This window comes from Hemicordylus capensis, chromosome 2 (assembly GCF_027244095.1).
Source record: "Hemicordylus capensis ecotype Gifberg chromosome 2, rHemCap1.1.pri, whole genome shotgun sequence".
Lineage (NCBI taxonomy): Eukaryota > Metazoa > Chordata > Lepidosauria > Squamata > Cordylidae > Hemicordylus > Hemicordylus capensis.
This window is the reverse complement of record NC_069658.1, coordinates 397,570,461-397,591,698: the sequence shown is the minus strand read 5'-3', so window position 1 is coordinate 397,591,698 and position 21,238 is coordinate 397,570,461. Positions and strand designations below refer to the sequence as shown.

The following is a 21,238-nucleotide window of genomic DNA, read 5'->3' as shown; positions in this document are numbered from 1 at the left end:
TCCTGATTTATTTGTTTGTTAGATTTATATACCGCCTTTCACTAAAAATAACTCCAAGGCGGTTGATGACCTCACCCAGCAGTTTCATGTAGCTGTTAAAAAGCACTGATGACAGAATGGAGCCCTGAAGGACCCTGGACCATCATTAATAAAGGCAGTGGCATTAAAACTGTATGAAAAACAAAAAAAAAAACATCAGCCAGCTTATTTTCTCCACTTCTATCCCACCTTTGGGCTCACAAGGAGTCCCAAGGTGGCTCACAATTTGCTAACAAAACACACATTAAAATGGTGCTAGAGCTGGTTTGTGCCAATTTTCAAAGCCTTTCTGAAGATGTACAGCTTCCTCTTGTCAATTTACTTCCCTACATTCTGATGCAATAAGAGCCGCCCAGGTGCCAATCAAAAAAGTCACATGACTATTTCCCAAGCAGAGTGCTGAACGTGCTAAATGACACCTCCCCATGCCACATGGCAAGCCCATCTTTGAAACTCAAGAAAGTCCCAAAAATATGTCGTGATATGCTTTGAGGGTCTGCTGTTCCAAAATAAAAAATAAATAGTCTCACTGGTCACATACAAGTTCTTCCTGCATGCCTAGAGTTTCTTTATCTAAGCCTGGACATAAATACTTTTGGCTGAGAAGTGAAATATTCTAGTTTGAGCACTGAAACAAGTGTACATAAAAGTTTAAAGCCAAAACAGCCTAACCATTGTGTTACACAATGCAAGACAAGGAGGGAGAACAAGCAAATCTTTACTGCACATAAAAAACCAATCTCTGCAGATTTACTAAAGCTGATTTTGGTAGAAAAAATTATCCATGATAGTAAGCTAAAGAATCCAGCTTTATGCAAAATATTCTACACACTAACACATTCCAGTAAGGGCTGAAATCATGTTAACTATAAATATCCAAAGGCAAAGTGTGAAGTTGTAGTTATACATAGAGCTTTCCTGTTCTAAACACAGTGGGCCTAGTCCAGCCCACTGCAGGTGCAACACCAATATGTACAGGTTCCCCATGGGGCATAACACCAAGTCCATACCCCTTACACACTGTATTGGGGGGGGGGGCGCTCAACATTATGGAGAAATGTACATCCCTTGGCCAAGCAGGCATGCAAAGACCACCCATTGCTCACAAAAGCCTTGTGTGGTGTGCACGTGCTGGTGGGGTGGGGGACGGTAAACAGGGCATTGCTGTGCTAATGTCTTTTGGTGGATCTCTTCACATGCAGGTGTTATGCCTATACTGGAACTCAAGTAGTCCATAACTACTTGAATTCCAATTATTTTAAACATGACTTAAAATCACTTTTGATAAGAATTCAATATTCTTAGCTTTAACTAAAACTTTGTCATCAAGCATATATTACTTAATGCAGTTTGTCTTCATCCCAAAATGATCATCATTGTCAATAATAATAATAATAATACAGCTGCAGTTTTGCACAAAGTCAGCAAAAGCATTAGCATTTAATATTGGATGCTGAGTTTAACATCCTGAAAATCCAGCTTCCAGTAACGAATAGCATGTTTTTTAGCTTGACTTTGCTAGTAATGCCAGGTGAATTATCAGAAGCCACTGCAAGCAGCTCTGCACCTCTCTCAAAAGACTAAAAGCAAGTCAGTCAGCATCCTTGAATGTCATTGACCATGGTATCCTCCTGGGGCACCTTGCAGAGTTAGGACCGTAAAGCACTGTTCTTATGGTGGTACTGATCCTTCCTAATCAATCCAAGGTGATACTGGGGGAATACTGCTCCACCCCATGAACACTGGCTTATGGGGTGCCCCAGGAATCCATCTCTATGCTTTCAGCATTTACATGAACGCATAGGGAGAGGTCATCTGGGGTGATTGATGTGGACAGGAGTGGCTTTTACTAGTTTCGACTGGTACCCCAACTGCGAGAAATGCTATATGGAGAGGAAATACCTGGCCTCAATTATCCATGCACTTGTTATATCCAGGCTGGACCACTGCAATGCTCTCAACACAGAGTACCTTAAAGGACACTTTGGAATATTCAGGTTGTGTAAAATGAAGCTGCCAAAATTTTGGTGGGAGTGAGAAGACTGGAACATGTGACAAATATTTTATTCCAGCTATATAGGCTACCAGTACATTTCTGGATCAATTTAGAGTACTTATGTTACCTTTAAAGCCCTGAACAATCTGGGACTAGGCTCCTTAAGGACCACCTTCTTCCATATAAACCTGCCCAGGACTAACTCTATAAGTGGCCTCAAAGACCCCTGTTCCCTGGCCTGCCATTAACAAAAATACAACTGGTGGGCACCAGACAGAACATAATCAGTGGTAGCACAACTGCTACCACCAGGTAGAACTCCTTTCCCAAGATGGCCAGGCTAGCATCTGCTTTGTGTTTTCAGAAAGATAGTTAAGATCTCATCACTTTAGAAAGCTCTTAACTTCTGCTGTGAACTGATTTATACTAGTTTTGGTTATTATACAGATGCTTTGTTTTTATTCTTATTTTGATTTTTCTCACTATTGTTTTCTGTTTTGATATTTGTCTAAATGGCTTTAATATTCTTGGATGAATAGCAGGATATACATTAAAAATCAATTAATAGATAACATATGAAAATAAAGAAAGCCACCATACTTTACATAGGCCAGGATTTAAAGAACTATTTTAAGTGTAAATGAAGACTGTACTTAAACACACACTTCCTCACTGAATAGCAGACTCAAATGCCACAAACTGCTTTTGAAACTGAGAGGATTCAAAATTAGCTGCATTTTTTTTTAATTTGTCACAGATTCTGGACTTCTGCTCATCTTGGTACAAATCTGGGTTACTCTCACGCAAAATTTAATTTGTTTTCAGCATAGAACACACACAACTTGACAACTTTAAGTTAGTGAATTATGTGCAATATATAAGCCTTACAAGGGCACCATTAATGCCCACTGATAATGATGTAACGTTTTAAAATGCACCTCTTATTTTTATAACTGAAAAATAAGGATATTGGGCACAAGCTCATCAAGACTATTTAGATTTATCTTCTTGTTGCCAGTCTTACTTACTGAAGTTGTCGTCCTGAGCAATTCTCTTTCCTCTTTTAACTGTTCAACAAGTTTCATCATGCCTTGAGCCTCTTCCACCTTTCCTTCAGAACCCAGTTCTTCAATCTAGTAAAAAAAACAACACAGTATTAACACAGTGTTTTGATCCAAACTCCTGAGGAATATTTCTGTACTAAAGAGAACAAATATTACCTGTTGTAGAAGTACATCAATTTTGTCCGTCAATACTTGAATCTTCTCTTCATTTTTACCAGTAGGTCCTGCCGCTTGCTAAATATTAAGAGAAAAGTCAGTAACCATCTAAAAAAGAAGAGGCAATGAAACAGGACACTGCTCTATTTTTGCTACACTGCCTGGCTCATGAAATCTGCCATAACCAAAAGGAGGAAAAATAAAATCCCATATTATCATCCTAACAAGCACAGAGCTATAGGGTTGTTTGCAAAAGTAAATACTTTGATACTGCTCAATCTCTTCCTGATGAACTTAGAATAATAAAGAGAAAGCAACATGCTTGGCATACTAGGTGTAGCTTATGTGCCACCTGCTATTCTCAAGGAATGTAAAGCTACAAGGAGCTAAGAATGCAGTAAAGGAGTCCTGTATACTTTGAGAGATGCATTAGCTACCTAGGTCTGTATTAAACAACTCAAGCATGTTAGATCCTTTGGGTAAACCTGTACATCCACTCTCAAAAATATTTATGAGAAGAGTTGTGTATAATTTATTTATTTAAAAATATAATTCTAATTCATCCGCATAAAATAAAAAAAATACATTAAAAAACATAGTGCCTGAGCAAATGGCACTGTATTTATGGTGCCTGAAATAATTCACATTTGATTGTTGAGATCATGTAAACATAGTTCTGTTTGATTTAGTGTTTGGTTTTATACTTACACCTGAAGCCTGTTGAGTCTGGGACAATGCTAAACGGGCATGGCCTCTTCGAATTCGCCGTTCAACTTCTGCAAGCAAGCTCTGTAAATAGCGAAGGAAGTCTCTTTCGTAACCTACTTTCATGAACCGAGAACTCTTCTCATACCTGGCAATGTCAAAAACATTTTTTTTAATTCAACATCAAATAAAGACACTTGCTGTATTGCCAAACGAAAAGACAAATATATAAAAGGCTTTTTGCATTATCAGTTTCAGTAAAGACTAAGATGTGGGGATTTTTTTTACATTATATAAATGCTTGTTATCATCGGGCCACTCGAATTGCCATTAGCTACTTAGTAGTCATAACTACAGTGATACTCACTGTTTTCTGAGGTTTTCATCATGAATTTTTTCACATGGACCTAGAAATACAAATAATGAGAACAAACATATTGCTTATAATACTGTACAACCAAACCAACAACTTTCAAAAGCTTGTCACTTAAGTATTGTAAATATTAAACTAGGAAACAAATTTGGACACCTCTAGAACAATGCACTCAAACACACCCTCCTAGCTCACCAGGTTGGAAAAGTGCCAGTGACTGTAACTTGATCAAGACCCCATCATTGCACTATAGAGCATGGCTGGAGTTTATACACCAGAGAACATGCTCATAGCCAAGAGGGGTGGTGATAGTGCTGTTTTAAAGCCTGAGAAAAGTGAATGCAGCACACTTTATGTACCCCTGGGTGTATGTGACTTTCATATATCTGTATTACTGCAAGCCTGTATGGAACTGGTGACAGTTGAAAGACAAGCACATCACACTCTTGCAACATTCAACTAGTAAAAGTATAACTGTGAACTTTTAAAGCATGGAAGCCCTCAGAATATTTCTGGAGGGGATAAACAAGTTCCAAGGCAAGAATGTATTGAAGAGATCCTAACAATCCAGCAGTCCAAGATCTTGATTCTGAAACTTTACACCTGCAGTTTTACAGCACAGCAACAGCAAATTGATTGTTTGCACTACTTTACTACCACACTTTTTCAATGTTCCACCATAAGAATTTGTTGATGCCACACATTTTAGGAGTGAGCCCAAATGTTATGGTTGTTTCACTTGGAACTTTATACAGAACTGGAGAATGTTGGCTGACATCCAGAGCCACAAATTGTGCATGGAGGGATGGTGCACTAGAGCAACACTGTTGTACTAGCTAGTTGCACTAAGCCTAGAGCTTGTGGTCTAGACTAGTCCAGGTGGACCTCAATATTTAGGGGTTCCATTCCATGGCTCTACCGCAGATATCGTAACTGTGAATATTGAATAATTGATCCCTAAGGGATCACGGGAGTTAGGTTCCTGGTCAACCATTTTTGGCTGGAAAAGGCCGGTTTTCACATGCGGGGGGGGGGGGCTTGCCAGCCTCTGCTGCTCCCCCACAAATCACTGTCACTGTGCCTCTAAAGTGGTTGAAAATCAGCCAGAAAATGGCCAAAATAAAATTTTGGTGTGTGTGTTTTTAAAATGGGAGCCATTTTGTGGCTCGGCTTGCTAATAGCAGCTGGAAATGAGCTCCAAGGTCATTTCCGGCCACGCTCGACCCACGAATACGTGAGGTCAACGTGTGTTTCCCCCCGTGTATGAGGTTGGGTGTCATTTTCCCGACCGCAGATGCGTAATACTGCGGATAAGGAAGTCCACCTGTATTCATAACTTTTGTGGGGACTGCAAAGGAACCTTTGTGCAAGAGGACTATAATGCAATTCTGCAAATCACAGTTTTTTAGTGCAGCTAAGCCTTCTTCTTGTGCTACAGCAACTTTGCTCATTCTGTATGTGTATTGTTTCTCTGGATATTGGCCAGTAAATCTAAGAGACTATATTAGCTGTGCCAGAGGAATATGGTTGATTAAAAGATAGGGAAACTATTGCTGGAAGAACTATTTGCAAGAAGTAGGAAGCTTGAATTTTGCTACTTTGACAATGGTATGCAATTATCACATTATTACTGACTTGCAATTCTACAGAATATCAACTATGAATGTAAACAAATCTAAAGTTTTAAGCCATTTTAATGAGGTACTGTACCCTAAAGGATTAGAAATAAGGACAGATATAGGAAGGGAAAAAAAAAAGATAACCAAAAACATCATTAGAAGCAATTTCTAACCTGGGACCTGAGATCTGTTACAGATGAAGGAATACTTTTATATACTTACCTAAGTCAGAACGGGTATTTGTGAACAATTCAGCTGGACAAAACCCACAAAGGTAGTATTTACAAACCTGATGGCAGAAGAAAAACAACAGCTTTAGAATTTCTTTTCCTCCACGTTAATTTTAGACAGACAAAAGAATAAAGAGAATTAAATAATCTGTCCTTGCATCAACATTTTCTGAAATTTCTTTCTACCAATCTTATTTTTAAAAATGTACTAATTTTTTTTGCTGTTTTTAGAATCACTAGATGTCTTGGCTACTAAGCTCCTAGGTAAACCTTAAGATTCTTACTTCAGTTCCCTTGCATATTAAAAACAACAGGAAACTTTGCTGTTGTAACTTCCTGTCTGTTCCTGAGGCATGCTGTGAATACAACCTATTATACAAAGATGGGCTATGATTACGGTGGAAAAACTGTTATTTGCTGCCCATGAACAGGTGCTGATGGATTGGATTATGTGATTCAAAAGCTTGAATGACTGAACTGTATGAAGGTGCCACAAAGCTGCAAGCAAAACTCATCTCTCAGCCATGACCCTCTTTATTATTATTTTTTAAAAACCTTAAAGCCTCTTCACAGCTATTATCCAAACTGCTAGTTTGGCATTATCTCTGAACAGTCAATTTTTTAAAAAAATGTTTCTTTGCAAGAAAAGTCTGCTTGCAATGTTTTTGCACATCTGATATTTTTTGGTTACCTGAACCTTTAAAGGGCTCAGCTTCAACTCAAGCTCTTGGAGGAAAGGCAAGATGGAATATGATAAGCAAAACCATGTTTTTAAGCAAAACTACATTTTAAAACAAGTTTCTGATAAGCATCTAGAATTCAAAGCAAATCACCAAAAATGTATTCTCCTTCACCTGACAGAAAGGAAACTATGGTTAATCTATACAAAGTTGTGACTTCCCTTATTAGAAAGCATCATACTTCAAAAAAAGAGAGAGATGCACACTTGTATCTACTGCATTGTACTTTAGTCACATATATTTTATGCACATAACTGGCTTTCGTTTTCCCAAGGAAGCTTACAGATATATTAAATATATAATTATCAAAGGGGGGAAACCCAAAACAAATTAGCGTAAAGATCAAGTTTAACATAATTATTTAGTGTAAAACAGGCATTCTGAAAATAACTGGTTCCTTGATTATTTTCCTCTCACTACAAAACTGTCTATAAAGACTAAGCTATTTGAAGTCTGGAATGGAGGCTTAGAACCATTCATAAATAAATCAAATACTGCGATACTGGGGCAAATTAAGATATCTTGATCAAAAATAATCAACACTTTGAATCACTTGCATGCCATTATAAAAAGTGTTTTGCTATAGATGGGGAAAATGTCAGATCCTATTTTGGGGGTCTCACAGCAGGAAAATGCTTGACTAACAAGCAGAAGGTTGCTGGTTCGAATCCCCGCTGGTAGGGATATGCACAGAAATCTTTGGCGCTGGCGGGGGTAGCGCTTTAAGGGAGGGGAAGGGTGTACTCACCCCTCCCGCCGCATTTCCCCCACCGGCGTGCTGGTTTTTTTTAAGCCCCTCGGGGCAGCAGCGTTCCTCTCTGCCGCCCCGTTTGCCCCCGTCGGCCGGAAGTGGTGAGTGCGCGCACACACGGCAGAAGGGCGTGCATGCATGCAACAGGCGCACGTGCACTCGCCACTTCCGGCCGACGGGGCAAACGGGGCAGCAGGGAGGAACGCTGCCGCCCCAAGGGGCTTAAAAAAAACAGCGCTCCAGTGGGGGAAATGCGGCGGGAGGGATGAGTACACGCTCCCCCGCCCTTAAAGCGCTACCCCCGCCGGCACCGAACCCGCCCCCAGTGCCGAAACGTTTCACAGGTCTTCATAATGGCCTCTGAAACGTTTCGGGCACATGCCTACCCGCTGGTACTATATCAGGAAGCAGCGATATAGGAAGATGCTGAAAGGCATCATCTCATACTGCACTGGAGGAGACAATGGTAAACCCCTCCTGTATTCTACCAAAAGAAAACCACAGAGCTCTGTGGGCGCCAGGAGTCGAAATCAACTTGATCACACACTTTACCCTCATAACAAGGCAAAAAAAAACCCTTCATTCGCCACAGGGGACAAGTAGGGTGGTAAATATTAGTATATAAAGTATCTACTTAAAAGCTAGAATCATATTGTTTAACCATTTAAACAATGTCAGGAGCCTCAAGGGACCCAACATATCAGGACAATTTCTCCTGTTAAACACTTGTGGAGGCATAGTGTGGGCACGGGCGCACATACTATGCCTCCACAAGCAGAGCTTGAACTACTGATAGTGATCCTGGTAGTCAGCAATCTATGCACCAAAGTAAGTGCACATAGCAATGTAGCTATTGTTTGACTTCTAGTTTTATGTTATAGTAACTGTGGTGTGGATCTGAGGGCAATTTCTGTGCTGTGTTAAACAGTACTGATAAACAGAGAGGCCAGTGATGATAAAGTACTCACTTGTTTAGATGCCTAAGAAAAAGACTGACATCTTTCCCACTCTTTTCCCTCAAAGATTCCTTTAAAAGTAAATTCTAGCATTTAGATATAGGAAATATAAAAGCCGGCACCGACTTGACAGCACTGAATCCCAGAACTGCAACTCCCAGTTTACTGTAAATTATCGCAATAAATCTGCCCCTTGTTAGCTATCGAAGTGGCAACATTTTCCAAACTACGGACAACTAAGCCACCAGGCCAAGAGCTAGATAAGATACAAATCTGGCATAGCAATTCTGGGAAACCTTATGAACAGTTCATTAGGTCACACGAGTTTAGGATCGGGATCCCAACGGGAATCTAACTGGTCATTCATTTCCACCTCCTGTAAGTGTGCAAGAGGCTTCCCTCATTCTTTAACAAATAAAAGCGGCACTACACGCTTAAGACCACAGGAACAGCAACAATCTCCTCCTTTCGAAGAAAAGTAGCTGGCAGATGGCTACGATGGAGGCATTTTCAATCCCTCCCGGCGCTCTTCGCCACCGCAGAGTCCAAAAGCTCCATTCTCCCCGCTCGTAGAGACGCATCTGCCCGCCGCCGCGGCCCGCTCAAGGCTACGACGAGGAGCCAGGCGCCCCGTCTGCCGACGCCAAGCCATTGTTCGCTTCAGCCACCGCACGGGGCCGGGGGGGGGGGAGAGAGCAGAAAGGAGGGAGGCGGCGCGTCTGCTGGTTCGGCGGCTTCGCTCTTCAAGGCGTGCCGTCTCGTAGCCCTTTCGCGCCCTCCTACCCGCCTTTCCACCCGAGGCCCACCACGGGATGTCCTTGCCCCGCTCAGGCGACTCTTCCAGAGGTACCAAGACGATTCCCCCCGTCCCTCCCGTCTTAGGCCCTGCCAGGGAACCGCAGGGAAGGGCGCCCGATAATTGGCTTCTGCGTCCTCCTCCGGCTCTTCCATCCGCTTCCCCCGCCAGGCGCGCAAAACGGACCGCGTTACCCAGCGAGGGAGGCCCGCCACCCAGGCAGGACTCGAGGCCCGACGGGCTCAGCGACACTCACACTCTCGTGGTCCCACCGCACGTTGCTGCGCTTTTCATCCGGGGCCAGGTTCCTGTCCCGGCCCATAAGCTCGTCCAAAAGCTGGGCCGCCGAAATCATGGTGCCGCTTTGTCCGTCAGGGAGCCCGACTGCCGCCGCTACGGCCTCCTCCGCTGCCTCGTCTCACCTCTCGCAAACCCCAGCCGCGCCGCTACCCGAGTGACAGAGACAAAATGGCGGCTTCCTCGAGCCAGGGCGTTTCCCAGAATGCACCGCGCACATCTCGCGTTGCCGCCCATGAGTCTGGTAGGTTGTCAAAGCCCAGCAGCATCTTCGGAGGCGCACGGCGGGCCACGTGAAGGAGCCTGCCTTGTGGCTAGGCCCTTACGGAGAAGGCGTGAAAGGCTTCTTGTGTGTCACCTTGCTTGCTTTCTGAATCTGAAAACACCCGTCACCCATGAAGCACCCTCCTCATCCTCTACATAAACAAATTCTTCATAGTGGCCTGAGCAACAGTAACAAAGAAAGCACAACTTTTCAGCATTCAAGAGCAAGCAAGCAGAATGAAATGCTGTAAAGATCACAAGCTTAGCCCACACTTACACATAACTTTAAATTAATTGTTTCTAATGAACATCTACACAGAATTCTTTTTTTTTTAATCAAGTCCTGCTGCCTCAACTTCCCAGTGTTAGGCAGAATACACAAACCCTAGCTCCACACAAATTTAACATTTAATATTGAAATTTATATGCTGCCTTTACCCAGCCCACCTCCAGCTGGGGGTCCCAAAACAGCAGAACTGTTCCTCAGTGTTCTATAGAAAGATCTCAAACATACTTCACAAAAGTAACAAGCAATCTGCAGACTTTAATTTTGGCCCCTCACTCAATGGGAAAGGCAGAACACAATCCCATATAACTACACACAACTCATTAGTCTGAACACATTAATGAATAGTTTGACTAGAAGAAAAAAGAACTTCAGGAAAAGACCTTCAGCTAAAGTACCCCTGCACACGTTATGAGCATCTTTCCTTTGTGAAGAGAATGCTTCCTTACCTGTCTTGAGATTTGCCTTCTGTCCAAGGATGCGGTGGAATCTGGCATCCTGCGTCTCACTGTCAGCCTGATTACTTAGGGTGGCAGTGACCCGCAGATGCTGCATTGCCCAAGAGGTTGCCTCATATGAGACATCAGGCTGTGTGCCTGCATGGTGGGGTCAGGGAGGACATAAGCTCTGAGTCTCCAGGCTGGCTGGCTCACCTACAAGGCAGTTGGGAGACTTAGATGCTGTCTTGTCAAATGCAGCCTCCAAAATTGTATTCGCCTCTGCCATGAGCCCCATGTTTAAATGGAGATTAATGCAGCATACTATGCACAAGGTTGCACTCACAGCAGAGGGCATGGCCTTCACAGCCTTTGCAACTGCACTACACTACAAAGCAGTCACCAACCCTATGTGACACCTGAGTAAACACATGTGGGGCAGGCTATGACAGTTTGTGCATACTTACGATTAGCAAAAATAGCTTGACTCCAGTACTTTTTGGCTTTACATCCTCTGATTCTGACAACAATCTTGTTTGAGCTGGTGAAATTCTGACTAGACGGTAACCCTAACTGCGCATACTGTGTCTACATCCTAGAAACATGTGCCTACAGTGAAGACAAATGCTGCTGGTCTCATTCCTCAGAATTGTTTGTAGTGTATTTGTAGTATCCCTCAACCATACTGTATTTTTTTTTTATTTTATGATGTATTTTAATTATGTTTTATATCGGTCTTATTGTAACCCACTCTAAGATTTATGGGTACAGGGCAAGCTAGAAATGTAAATGAAAATAAATAAACAAACTATCCAGCTCACTTGCCATACAAAATTAGTAGGGATGTGCAAAACCGGTCCCCGGTCCGGTGGTTCGGTCAGGAGGTTTGGGGTCGAACCGAAATGCCACCCCCCCGTTTCCATCCGGTCCGGAACCAAACCACCAGACAGGTCCGTGATTTTTTTTTTTAATTAAAGTGAAATACCTGTAGCCCCTTCAGGGGGCTTGCTGTAGGCTGCGGGGAGGTCTGCAAGGGTTCCCTCTCCCCCCGCCGGCCTCCCTCATCACCACTGCGGCCGGGTAAATGTAGTATTTTGGGCCCTTTCGGGCCTCTGTAAAGGCGAGTGGTGGCCATTTTGGCCGCCGTGCATGCGCAAATGCCCTCTGTGAGGCCTGGCATGGCCTACGGCCTCGTAGAAGGCATTTGCTCATGTGCAGCGGTGGCCAAAATGGCCGTCGCTCGTCTTTACGGAGGCCCGAAAGGGCCAAAAATACTACATTTACCCAGCCGCGGAGGTGATGAGGGAGGCTGACGGGGGAGGAGGGCACCCTCATGGACCCCCCCCCCCGCAGCCTACAGCAAGCCCCCCGAAGGGGCTACAGGTATTTCATTTCAATTTTAAAATTTTTAAACAAAAAATAAATTCACGGACCCCCACCGGACCAGACCGGGGGAGGGGTGTTTGATGGGGGCCGGACCGAACTGGCCTGATTCCGTTCGAGGCCACTTCGGCCTCGAACCAAACTGGGCCAGACGGTTCTGTGCACACCCCTAAAAATTAGTTCCCACAAAACTTTATTGGTGCAGAAGAGAAATTTACTATACCAAAACACAAAGCTCATTATTATAATTACCATTACCATTACAGCATACTGTAAAAAGAACAGGAGGGATCATGTATCAGGTGCCTGTAGGGCAGTAAGAAAATAGTTACATAATCAGTCAGTCAATCAATCAATCAATCAATCAATTGTGGGGAGACTAATAAAAAAGAGAAAGCAAGGGTAAATATATAGGTATTAATAGTTATATACAACTATAACAGTAAAGGCATCTAAAAAGTATAAAATATTTAACATATAATATAAAATATACAGCGAAATAGCTAAAATGTGAAGTAAAACAACTAATTATCAAGTAAAATAGTCAGTAGTTTAAAAATCTGCTACACGGGTTATGGGCTGGCAGTCAAAGTCTGGCGGATCTTGAAGGCTGCCACACAGAACCTGGCAGCGTTGTACGTGAAGATCTGATTTTCATCCAAGAGCAGAATCGTCATGTAGTCCTGATTAGGGTGACCAGGGTATCTGGGAAGCAGAGGGAATATAAGCTTATCTCGGCTCTCTTTATAAAAGGGACAAGAGAGGAGTGCATGTTCAGTGGTTTCCACCCGCCCAGAGTAACAGGGGCAAAGCCTTTCTGTGAGTGGGATCTTCTTATATTTGCCTTCCAAAACAGCGGAAGGAAGGGCATGACAACAGGCAAGGTTGAATGCCCTTCTGTGGCTTTGTATTTCCAACTGTGTCAGATGTGCAGAGAGGGAGCCAGTTAATCTGAGACTATCCGAGGCCAGGAAGCCAGGTGCCCTACTTAGATCCGCCTGGCATTCTGTGTCCAGGCTGCTCTGTTTAATGGCTGATTTCACCTTGTCATAGCCCATAGCAAGCAGAATAGACAAGGAGAAGCCCAGTAACACCACTTTGTTGTAGAATGCCAGTTTTCAAGGGGATTGGAAATTGTCCTGCAGGGTTAGTGGGGCCAGGCCCTGTGGGCAAAGGGCTAGTTTGAGCCAGTGGTTGAGAACAGTCATCCAAACTTTGGCCTCAACTTTTATCATACCAGTTTCCAAACGTAGAGTGGCAGTGGAGACACAGCAAGGTACTTGTAAGGCCGCTCTTAAGAATTGAGATTGGACATGCTCCAGTGCAGCAAGATTGGAGGAGGATCCTGGGTGGGCTCCATATAGTAATTGTGCCAGCGGCTTGGTGGCCTCATATAGTTTTAGCACTGCAGGTACGTAATGGCCAGCTCCAGTCCAAAGGAACCTCAAGATGGCAGCAGAGCTCCTCTGTGCCGTTAGAACAACGTGGTCACAGTGGGCCTTTCTTGAGCCAGAGGCATGGAGGACCACCCCCAGGTATGTAAAGCAGGCAGTCTGCTCAATTCTGTGTCCGTCAATATTCCAATGTCAGGTCTTAGGTCTTCTGGAGAAGGCTATGATCTTAGTTTTTTTGGTAGTTTATTTCAAGTTGTTCACTCTTGCAGTACTGTGACAATGTCGCCAGTGCCCTTCTGAGGCCTATAGGGGTCCTTGAAAGGATTGCAGCAGCATCTGCATAGAGTAGGGTGGAGACTGAGACACTGGTCAATTGTAGATTTGCCTTCCCTAAAGCCCACTTGTTAGTCTGGCAGCATCTCTTCTTGCTCTAACCAGCCCTTGAGTTTCCCATGTATGTGTCTGGCATACAGCTTGCTGATGGTGTTGAGCAGGCTAATGGGCCTATAATTGGCAAGGTCATCCCTTTGTCAATTTTTGAATATGAAAACAATGATCTCCAGCTCCCAGTCCCTGGGAATGCAGCCCTGGGAGTCAATATGGGTAAATAACAAGGCTAGGACTGGGGCCCACCACTCCAGGTTACTTTTTATACGATCTATAGGGATGAGGTCTTCCCCAGGGCCTTTCCCACTTTAGATTGTGAAATAAGGGTCTCAACCTCCAATACAGTGGCCAGTGGCCAGCTGGGCAGGTCTTTTATATCCTTTAGAGGGGGACCTGAGTTCACCGTAACGTCTTCATATAGGTTCTAGAAGTGCAATTCCCAGCTTGCTGGAGGAATGTGGGAGTCTATCCAGGCCAAGCCATTGTGGGAAGAGTTGGCCATGATGCTCCAGAATGTGGACAGATTCTTAGCTTTGGCTGCCTGGATAAGTTGTGACCAAGTGGCCCTCATGGCCTCTCTCTTCTTGTTTGTCAATAGATATATTGTTTCTTGAGGTTTGAAAAGATGTTAAAGATGCCTCCGTAGCGTCTGCTCCAGTGGTAACTCTGTAGGTGATGAAGGCAGATGTAAGGAATTTCCTGGCTTCTATACAGTCCTTAGCAAACCAGGGTTTGGATGGGCACCCGGGTGGCTTAGGCGTGTAGTCAGCTTTCCTAATTAAATGTTTTTGGAGCTCATCTAATAAATCCTCATATGTCTCCAGAGGGACAAGAGACAGATCCACTGATGTGAGGTCTTGCCAGTAGGTCAGGAAGGGTTCTACTGCAAGCAATTCCTTTATTGTTTGATCAAGCTGGGGTGTCCATTTGGCAAGACATCTACCTTGGCCCTCCAGTAGAATATTGGGAGTGTAGTGAGTCTCCAGGCGTAACTGTTGGACCAAGGAGGAGGAGCGAGAAGTGGTTACTATCTACATGAGGCAAAACTCTGAAATTCACAACAAAAGGGAGCTGGTTCCCGGTAACAGCAATATTGTCTATGGTGCTTGTTTTTGAACCAGATAAATATGTAAATTCTCCTGGATGATCACCCTCCATTGAACCATTTAGAATTTGAAGATTAAGTCTTGCAGTCATTTGGGCTAAACAAAGCCCCACAAAATTTGCTCTCTGATCCTTTGAGGAGCAGGAAAGGGGTTCAGACTCTGAACATGGGATGAGTAGCTGATGTTGAGTAAATAGAGTGAGGTCGTCAGATCCCATCCTAGCATTTAAGTCACTCCGCCATCACCACCAGCACTTTGGGGTTGGCCAGAAGATGGTCATTTGTGTACTCCTCAAGCTCAGTCCATACAGAGCAGATTACAGGTTTCCATTGCTGTAGTGGTAAATTTACATTGATTAGTAATAACGATTTGGGACCAAAATGGATTAACAAGGCCATAGCTTATTGTTTAAGCGAAGTGAAGGGGTCACTATTACCCACAGGGAGGTGAAGACTAGTACTGCCAATGCTCCTTTGAGCCTTCCACGCCCTGTCCCAGGTACCTCCCCCAATGAGAATGAGTAGTACCCGTTTCCCCCCGAAAATAAGACAGTGTCTTATATTAATTTTAGCCCCCCAAAATGCACTAGGGCAATTAGTGGTACATCAGAAATTACTGCTAGGTCTTACTTTCGGGGTAGGTCTTACTTTCAGGGAAACAGGGTATCCATTGAATGTAAGGTCGGCTGTTGTCCAGGTTTCCTGAGCTAGAATTATGTCAAATTTAGAGAAGGTACTGTTGCAGTCTGTGTCTCTGCAACAACCCCACCGTGCCAGGTTCCATGAAGTAAGGTTGATCCTATGTTGGTCAGAGGGGAGTCATAAGGCCAGGGCAGGTGTAAGATTTAGTTGTTCATCAGCATGCCCACTAGGGGGACTTAACTATGCTGAGTTCATCTAACAGAAATGAACAAAGGATCAATCTTCTGGGGAGCCTGCAGACAAGGCAGGACGGTAACATCCTTTCCCTGTAGTTTGTCTCCCTGAAAGAGGAGCATATCTAGGGTGGGGCAGGCAGGGCACGTGCCCCGGGCGCCACTTGAAGGGGGGCGCAATTTTTTAAAATGAACATCTTTTTTAAAAAATGGCTGCCAAAAACAAAATGGCCACTGCACATGCTCAAATGGCCTCTGTGAGGCCATGGGCCATGCCTGGCCTCACAGAGGCCATTTGAGCATGTGCGGTGGCCATTTTATTTTTGGCAGCCATTTAAAAAAAAAAAACCACATTATTTTTAAAGATGGCCACCGAAAATGCTCCAGTGGTCCCTGTGAGGCTCTAGGCCTTGCTAGGCTTTGCAGAGGCCATTTGAGCATGCATGGCAGCCTCAAAAATGGCCATCACGCCGATCTTTGTAGTCCAAAACAGGCCCAAAAATCAGCCCGGGTCAGGCTGCAGCAGTGAATTAAGAGGCTGGTGGGGGGGATGGGGGTCCTTTGCAGCCCCCCACCATGCCCTATAGGAAGCCCCCAAAAGGGGCTACAGGTAATTTTTTAAAAGTTAGTATAAGTCACTGTACACATATTCAGTTTGGCTCTATGTACAGAGGACTTGTGAACACTGAGCTGAAGCTTATGAGCTAGGATTGTATTCATTTGCTCTTACTTTGCTTCTTGTGCTAAGTGAGTTAAATGTGATGTCTTAATAATATGGCTATTAATGGTGAGTTTGTCTTTGAATCAGTGTGAAATCCTTAGTATTAAGGCCCACTGGGAATTTCTTGCTCTCTTTCTCTCATTTTAACTGTCTTTCCGAAATACTAGAATATATTCCAAGCAGTGACACAGTTTACTCTGCATATCTTTTAATTATTTTCAGAGTATCTGGGAAAGGCAAATTCTCCATTTATTTTTAAAACTTATGTAATAGTGATGCTACAATGCATAGTAGAGAATTAGACAGGAACTTCTGTTTAGTTTTCCAAGTACACCTCCACATAGTATTTGGGTATTTCATGAGCCCCAGCATACTGAAATTGGTAGTTTTCCGGCATTTTTTGGTCTGGCTATGTCCACTGCTAAATAGTTTTTGAAATATTAAAAGATTAACGAGCTTGATTTGTATTTTTGAGCTGATATTATGGTAAAGTTATCTGAAAGATGGGTGTCAGATGTTTGGCCAGGGGGCGCAATTTCAGTGCTTGCCCTAGGCGCTATTTTCTCTAGATACGCCTCTGCCTGCAAGTAGTATATTAAGAGGTACACTTCCTCTGGACTTTAAAATTCCATGTAGCCACCTAATGGCGCAGCGAGGAAATGGCTTGACTACCCAGCCAGAGGTTGCTGGTTCGAATCCCTGCTGGTATCGAGCTGCAGCGATATAGGAAGATGCTGAAAGGCATAATCTCTGAAAGGCAGTTACCCCTGCTAACTTCGCAAAGAGGCACCTTTTAATGTGGTGATTCTCTTTATTTAGCAGGAGGAGAGTAACTGTCCCTATCCACCCCCAGCACAGTAGCTCCAGTGACTGTTGCTGGTGTCTATCTTATGTTTATTTTTAGATTGTGAGCCTTTTGGGGACAGGGAACCATCTTACTTATTTATTGTTTCTCTGTGTAAACCACCCCGAGCCATTTTTGGAAGGGCAGTATAGAAATTGAATGAATGAATGAATGAATGAATAAATAAATAAATCTCATATTGCACAGGAGGAGGCAATGATAAACCCCTTCTGTATTCTACCAAAAACAATCACAGGACTGTTGCTGGTGTCTATCTTGTTTTGGTTTTTTTAGAATGTGAGCCCTTTGGGGACAGGGAGCCATCTTATTTATTTATTATCTCTCTGTGTAAACTGCCTTGAGCCATTTTTGGAAGGGCGGTATAGAAATCAAATGATTAATAATAATAATAATAATAATAATAAGAAGAAGAAGAAGAAGAAGAAGAAGAAGAAGAAGATGTGGTTGCCAGGAGTCGACGCCGACTCAACAGCATACTTTACCTTACCTTTACCTATTACAACTAATAGATCTAGCCTCCATTTATTCATCCAATCCACTTTTAAAGTAATTGAAGACACTAGCTATCACCACATCATGTGGCAGTTAATTCCATAAATTAATTATACTAACTTTAATTTATTTTGTCTTTTCTGAATCTACTGCCCATTGTTTTAAATGGGTGACCCCAAATTCTAGTATTGTTTGTAGGAGAGTGAGAGAGATAAAATTTGCACCCCCTTTCCTCCAAACATGCATAAATTTTATCATTATGTCCCCCTTAGTCATTTTTTCTAAAGAAAAAAACTCCAAACTATTTTTTTCTAAACTAAAAAGCCCCAAGTGCTTTAGCCTTTTATTCATAGGGAAGGTTCTCCAGTCCCGCCAATCAGGGGCTGTGCATTTAACTCCCGAATGAGGACCACGTCAGATGTTGGGGGCGTGTTGGGGCCACAAGGCGCGGCTGCTGATTGGCGGTGGCCTGGGTTCTTTGAACCTGTTTGCCCAATAGTGGCTCTGCCCCTGGCAAAATCAACTTGTGGAATTCTCTGCCACAAGATGTGGTGACAGCCAACAACCTGGATGGCTTTAAGAGGGGTTTGGATAACTTCATGGAGGAGAGGTCTATCAATGGCTACTAATCTGAGGGCTATAGGCCACCTCCAGCCTCAGAAGCAGGATGCCTCTGAGTACCAGTTGCAGGGGAGTAACGGCAGGAGAGAGGGCATGCCCTCAACTCCTGTCTGTAGGCTTCCAGCGGCATTTGGTGGGCCACTGTGTGAAACAGCATGCTGGACTAGATGGGCCTTGGGCCTGATCCATCGGGGCTGTTCTTATGTTCTTATTTTAGTTGCCCTTCTCTGCACTTTTTGCAAGTATATGATGATCCCTTTTTAAGAAGGGATGACTAGAACTATACATAGCTGCACTACAGATTCATATACAGATTAAAGTCCTGTCCTTTTTATTTGCAGTTCCTTCCCTAATATGAAATTTACCTAGTTTTCCCCACTTTCGTCATATACAGAGTTGACATCTTTATTTAACCACAACTCCAAAATCTCTTTCCTAATTAGTTACAGCCAGTTCAGACTTCGTACATGTTAAATGGGGACATTTTGCACCCATCTGCATCACTTCACACCCACATGTAATTTCCTTTGTTGTTTTGTTGCTTGTTCATCCAGTTTGGCAGCAAGCAAGTTTGTTCTTTTGGAGTTCTTCACAGTCTGCTTGGCTTTTCACAGGCAGTACTGAATAATTTGGAGTAAGCTGCAAATTTGGCTTCTTACCAAATGATGTGATCTGCTCAGTAATTCCCACACTTTGTGCTGGACAGACAGACAGACTCACTAATGTGCCTTGTGAGAACTTATAGAATGTCTTATGAAGTACAAGTAACAAACTGTTAAAGACTCCTCTTTGTACTCAAGTATCCATCTACAAAGGAGGCTGCATTCCTATATGATTATTCTGGCCTTCTAATGAGAGGGGGGTGGGGGGTAATTCTGATGTGTGTTTGCATTGACTGTTAGGGGATCAAGAGACACGGCACAATTACCTATGTTCAGATGAGGCTTGTGTGCTATATTGCTGCATAAGTCATTGCTCTGGACCCATCTCCTTCTAAGCACAAAGCACATTTGGATCAGTGATTCATGCAGAAACAGAGGGATGGGCTCCTGTGCAAGGGCACCCACAGGACTTTTTCTGGGGGTGGGGATGTGACAAAATCAGCAGTCCAATACTCCCTCTCTGGGCGTATGCCCCATTGAATGTTGGGCATGCTCAGAAAGAGGAGGAGGCGGGCGGGCCTGGCTGCTGCTGCGAGAAGGACCTTTTCCCCATGCCAGAAAGGGCTTCCCCCAATGCCTGTCAGTGACTGCCATGTCCCCCCTCCCGAGGAGTGAGAAAGCGGGAGACTGCTTAGAGTGAAAGCCTCTTTATGGTGGCTGCTGTGCATAATGGGAGTTGTAGTCTTCCAGGCTGGCCACCCCTGTTCTAAGTGTGTGTGTGTGTGTGTGTGTGTGTGTGTGTGTATAAAAGACCCCCACACAAAGAGAGGAGAGTTGGTCTTGTGGTAGCAAGCTTGACCTGTCCCCTTAGCTAAGCAGGGTCCACCCTGGTTGCATATGAATGGGAGACTAGAAGTGTGAGCACGGCAAGATATTCCCCTCAGGGGATGGAGCTGCTCTGGGAAGAGCAGAAGGTTTCAAGTTCCCTCCCTGGCTTCTCCAGGATAGGACAAGATTTTTATTTTTTTTAATAGGGCAAGATTTTTTTAATTGAACCAACAAACTACCAAAGCATACAGTACATTGCCAAAGCACAATTATATACAAAGTAGTTGTTTGTACATCATATATCCTGCCTGCAACCTTGGAGAAGCCGCTGCCAGTCTGTGTAGACAATACTGAGCTAGATGGACCAAGGGACCAGTATATGGCAGCTGCCAATGTTCCAATGAATTTGATGGGTGCTGGCTCAGTTGGGGGCTGGGGGCAACTGCCCCTTCCCAATACCCATGCTCCTGTGAAATAGGTATTTCATTAGGGGGCAATTTTATTTAGGAAAATGACATGGGAGAAAGAGTTAAGCCCATTTCCCAAATTTTGCGGTCTGGTCAAAGTCAGCCCCTGCCTGCTATTAAAACTTAAACAGACACGGATGAACCTGTGCACTTCAATATCAGAGAAGGGTGTGCATGTATTATATGCAAGTTTACAATCCATGATCCTGCAGATTGTTGGAGAATGAAGATACAGCCCCTGATGACATAAACATTTAGCACCAGCAGCAATCCTATTGACCACTACAGGCATTAAGGGTAAAGACAGCCAGTAAGGGCATTCCCTCTGTGACAATGCTTTCTCTACTTGGAGTACCCCTTTGTTAGACTGATAGTCTTTTATTCTCTCACCTGGAGAGAGACTTTCTCTTCCTTCTACTTCCTGTATGTAGCTAGCAGCCAGGCATGTAGGCTTATCTATCTCCCTAATGGATTTCCTAAATAAATACTTTATTTAGAACTTAAAATACATGTCTTCAGACAATATTAATCAGCAGTGCTCTCCTTATCTGCTGTGCACTTCTGCTGCAGCTTGGGTAGATAAAGAAATCTCTCCTCCAAGCTCTCTAATACAAATATGGTACATATTTATGCTTTACAGATGGGAAAAAATAGTATTAAAGTGTTGTTAGTTTATTCTGCTAAGAGTTGACTGACTTTGCTGTTAAAAAATGAGCAAAATGGAATGTTTATAGTAAGTTACAGGGTTGTGTTGTTGTGTACTTTGGTTTTCAGACCAGTCCGCACACT

At 43.6% G+C, this 21,238-nt stretch overlaps 2 protein-coding genes across 24 annotated transcripts in view; one reads left to right on the top strand and one right to left on the bottom strand.

Moving 5' to 3' along the window:
- The window catches only part of LUC7L3 (LUC7 like 3 pre-mRNA splicing factor), a 28,729-nt gene extending 18,916 nt beyond the window's left edge, over nt 1–9,813 (bottom strand). For all 21 annotated transcript variants that reach the window (XR_008317502.1, XR_008317504.1, XR_008317506.1 and 18 more), the window contains exons 1-6: nt 9,682–9,813; nt 6,175–6,241; nt 4,328–4,367; nt 3,964–4,108; nt 3,256–3,333; nt 3,064–3,168 (exon numbers count right to left, since the gene is read on the bottom strand). Coding sequence is in view for 9 of the 21 variants with exons in the window: in XM_053301778.1 (XP_053157753.1) it covers nt 3,064–3,168; nt 3,256–3,333; nt 3,964–4,108; nt 4,328–4,367; nt 6,175–6,241; nt 9,682–9,780 (534 nt within the window). In the remaining 12 variants the exon portion in view is untranslated. The remainder of the gene's footprint in view (nt 1–3,063; nt 3,169–3,255; nt 3,334–3,963; nt 4,109–4,327; nt 4,368–6,174; nt 6,242–9,681) is intronic.
- Nucleotides 9,814–9,835: 22 nt separating this feature from the next.
- Nucleotides 9,836–21,238, top strand: part of LOC128347320 (ankyrin repeat domain-containing protein 40-like) — a 30,951-nt gene continuing 19,548 nt past the window's right edge. Inside the window, exon 1 of one of the 3 annotated variants that reach the window (XM_053301783.1) lies at nt 9,836–9,966. The gene's annotated coding sequence lies outside the window, so the exon portion shown is untranslated. Of the gene's footprint in view, nt 9,967–12,003; nt 12,093–13,164; nt 13,628–21,238 lie in introns of those variants that run through there. The other 2 variants (XM_053301782.1, XM_053301781.1) reach the window with 2 other exon arrangements.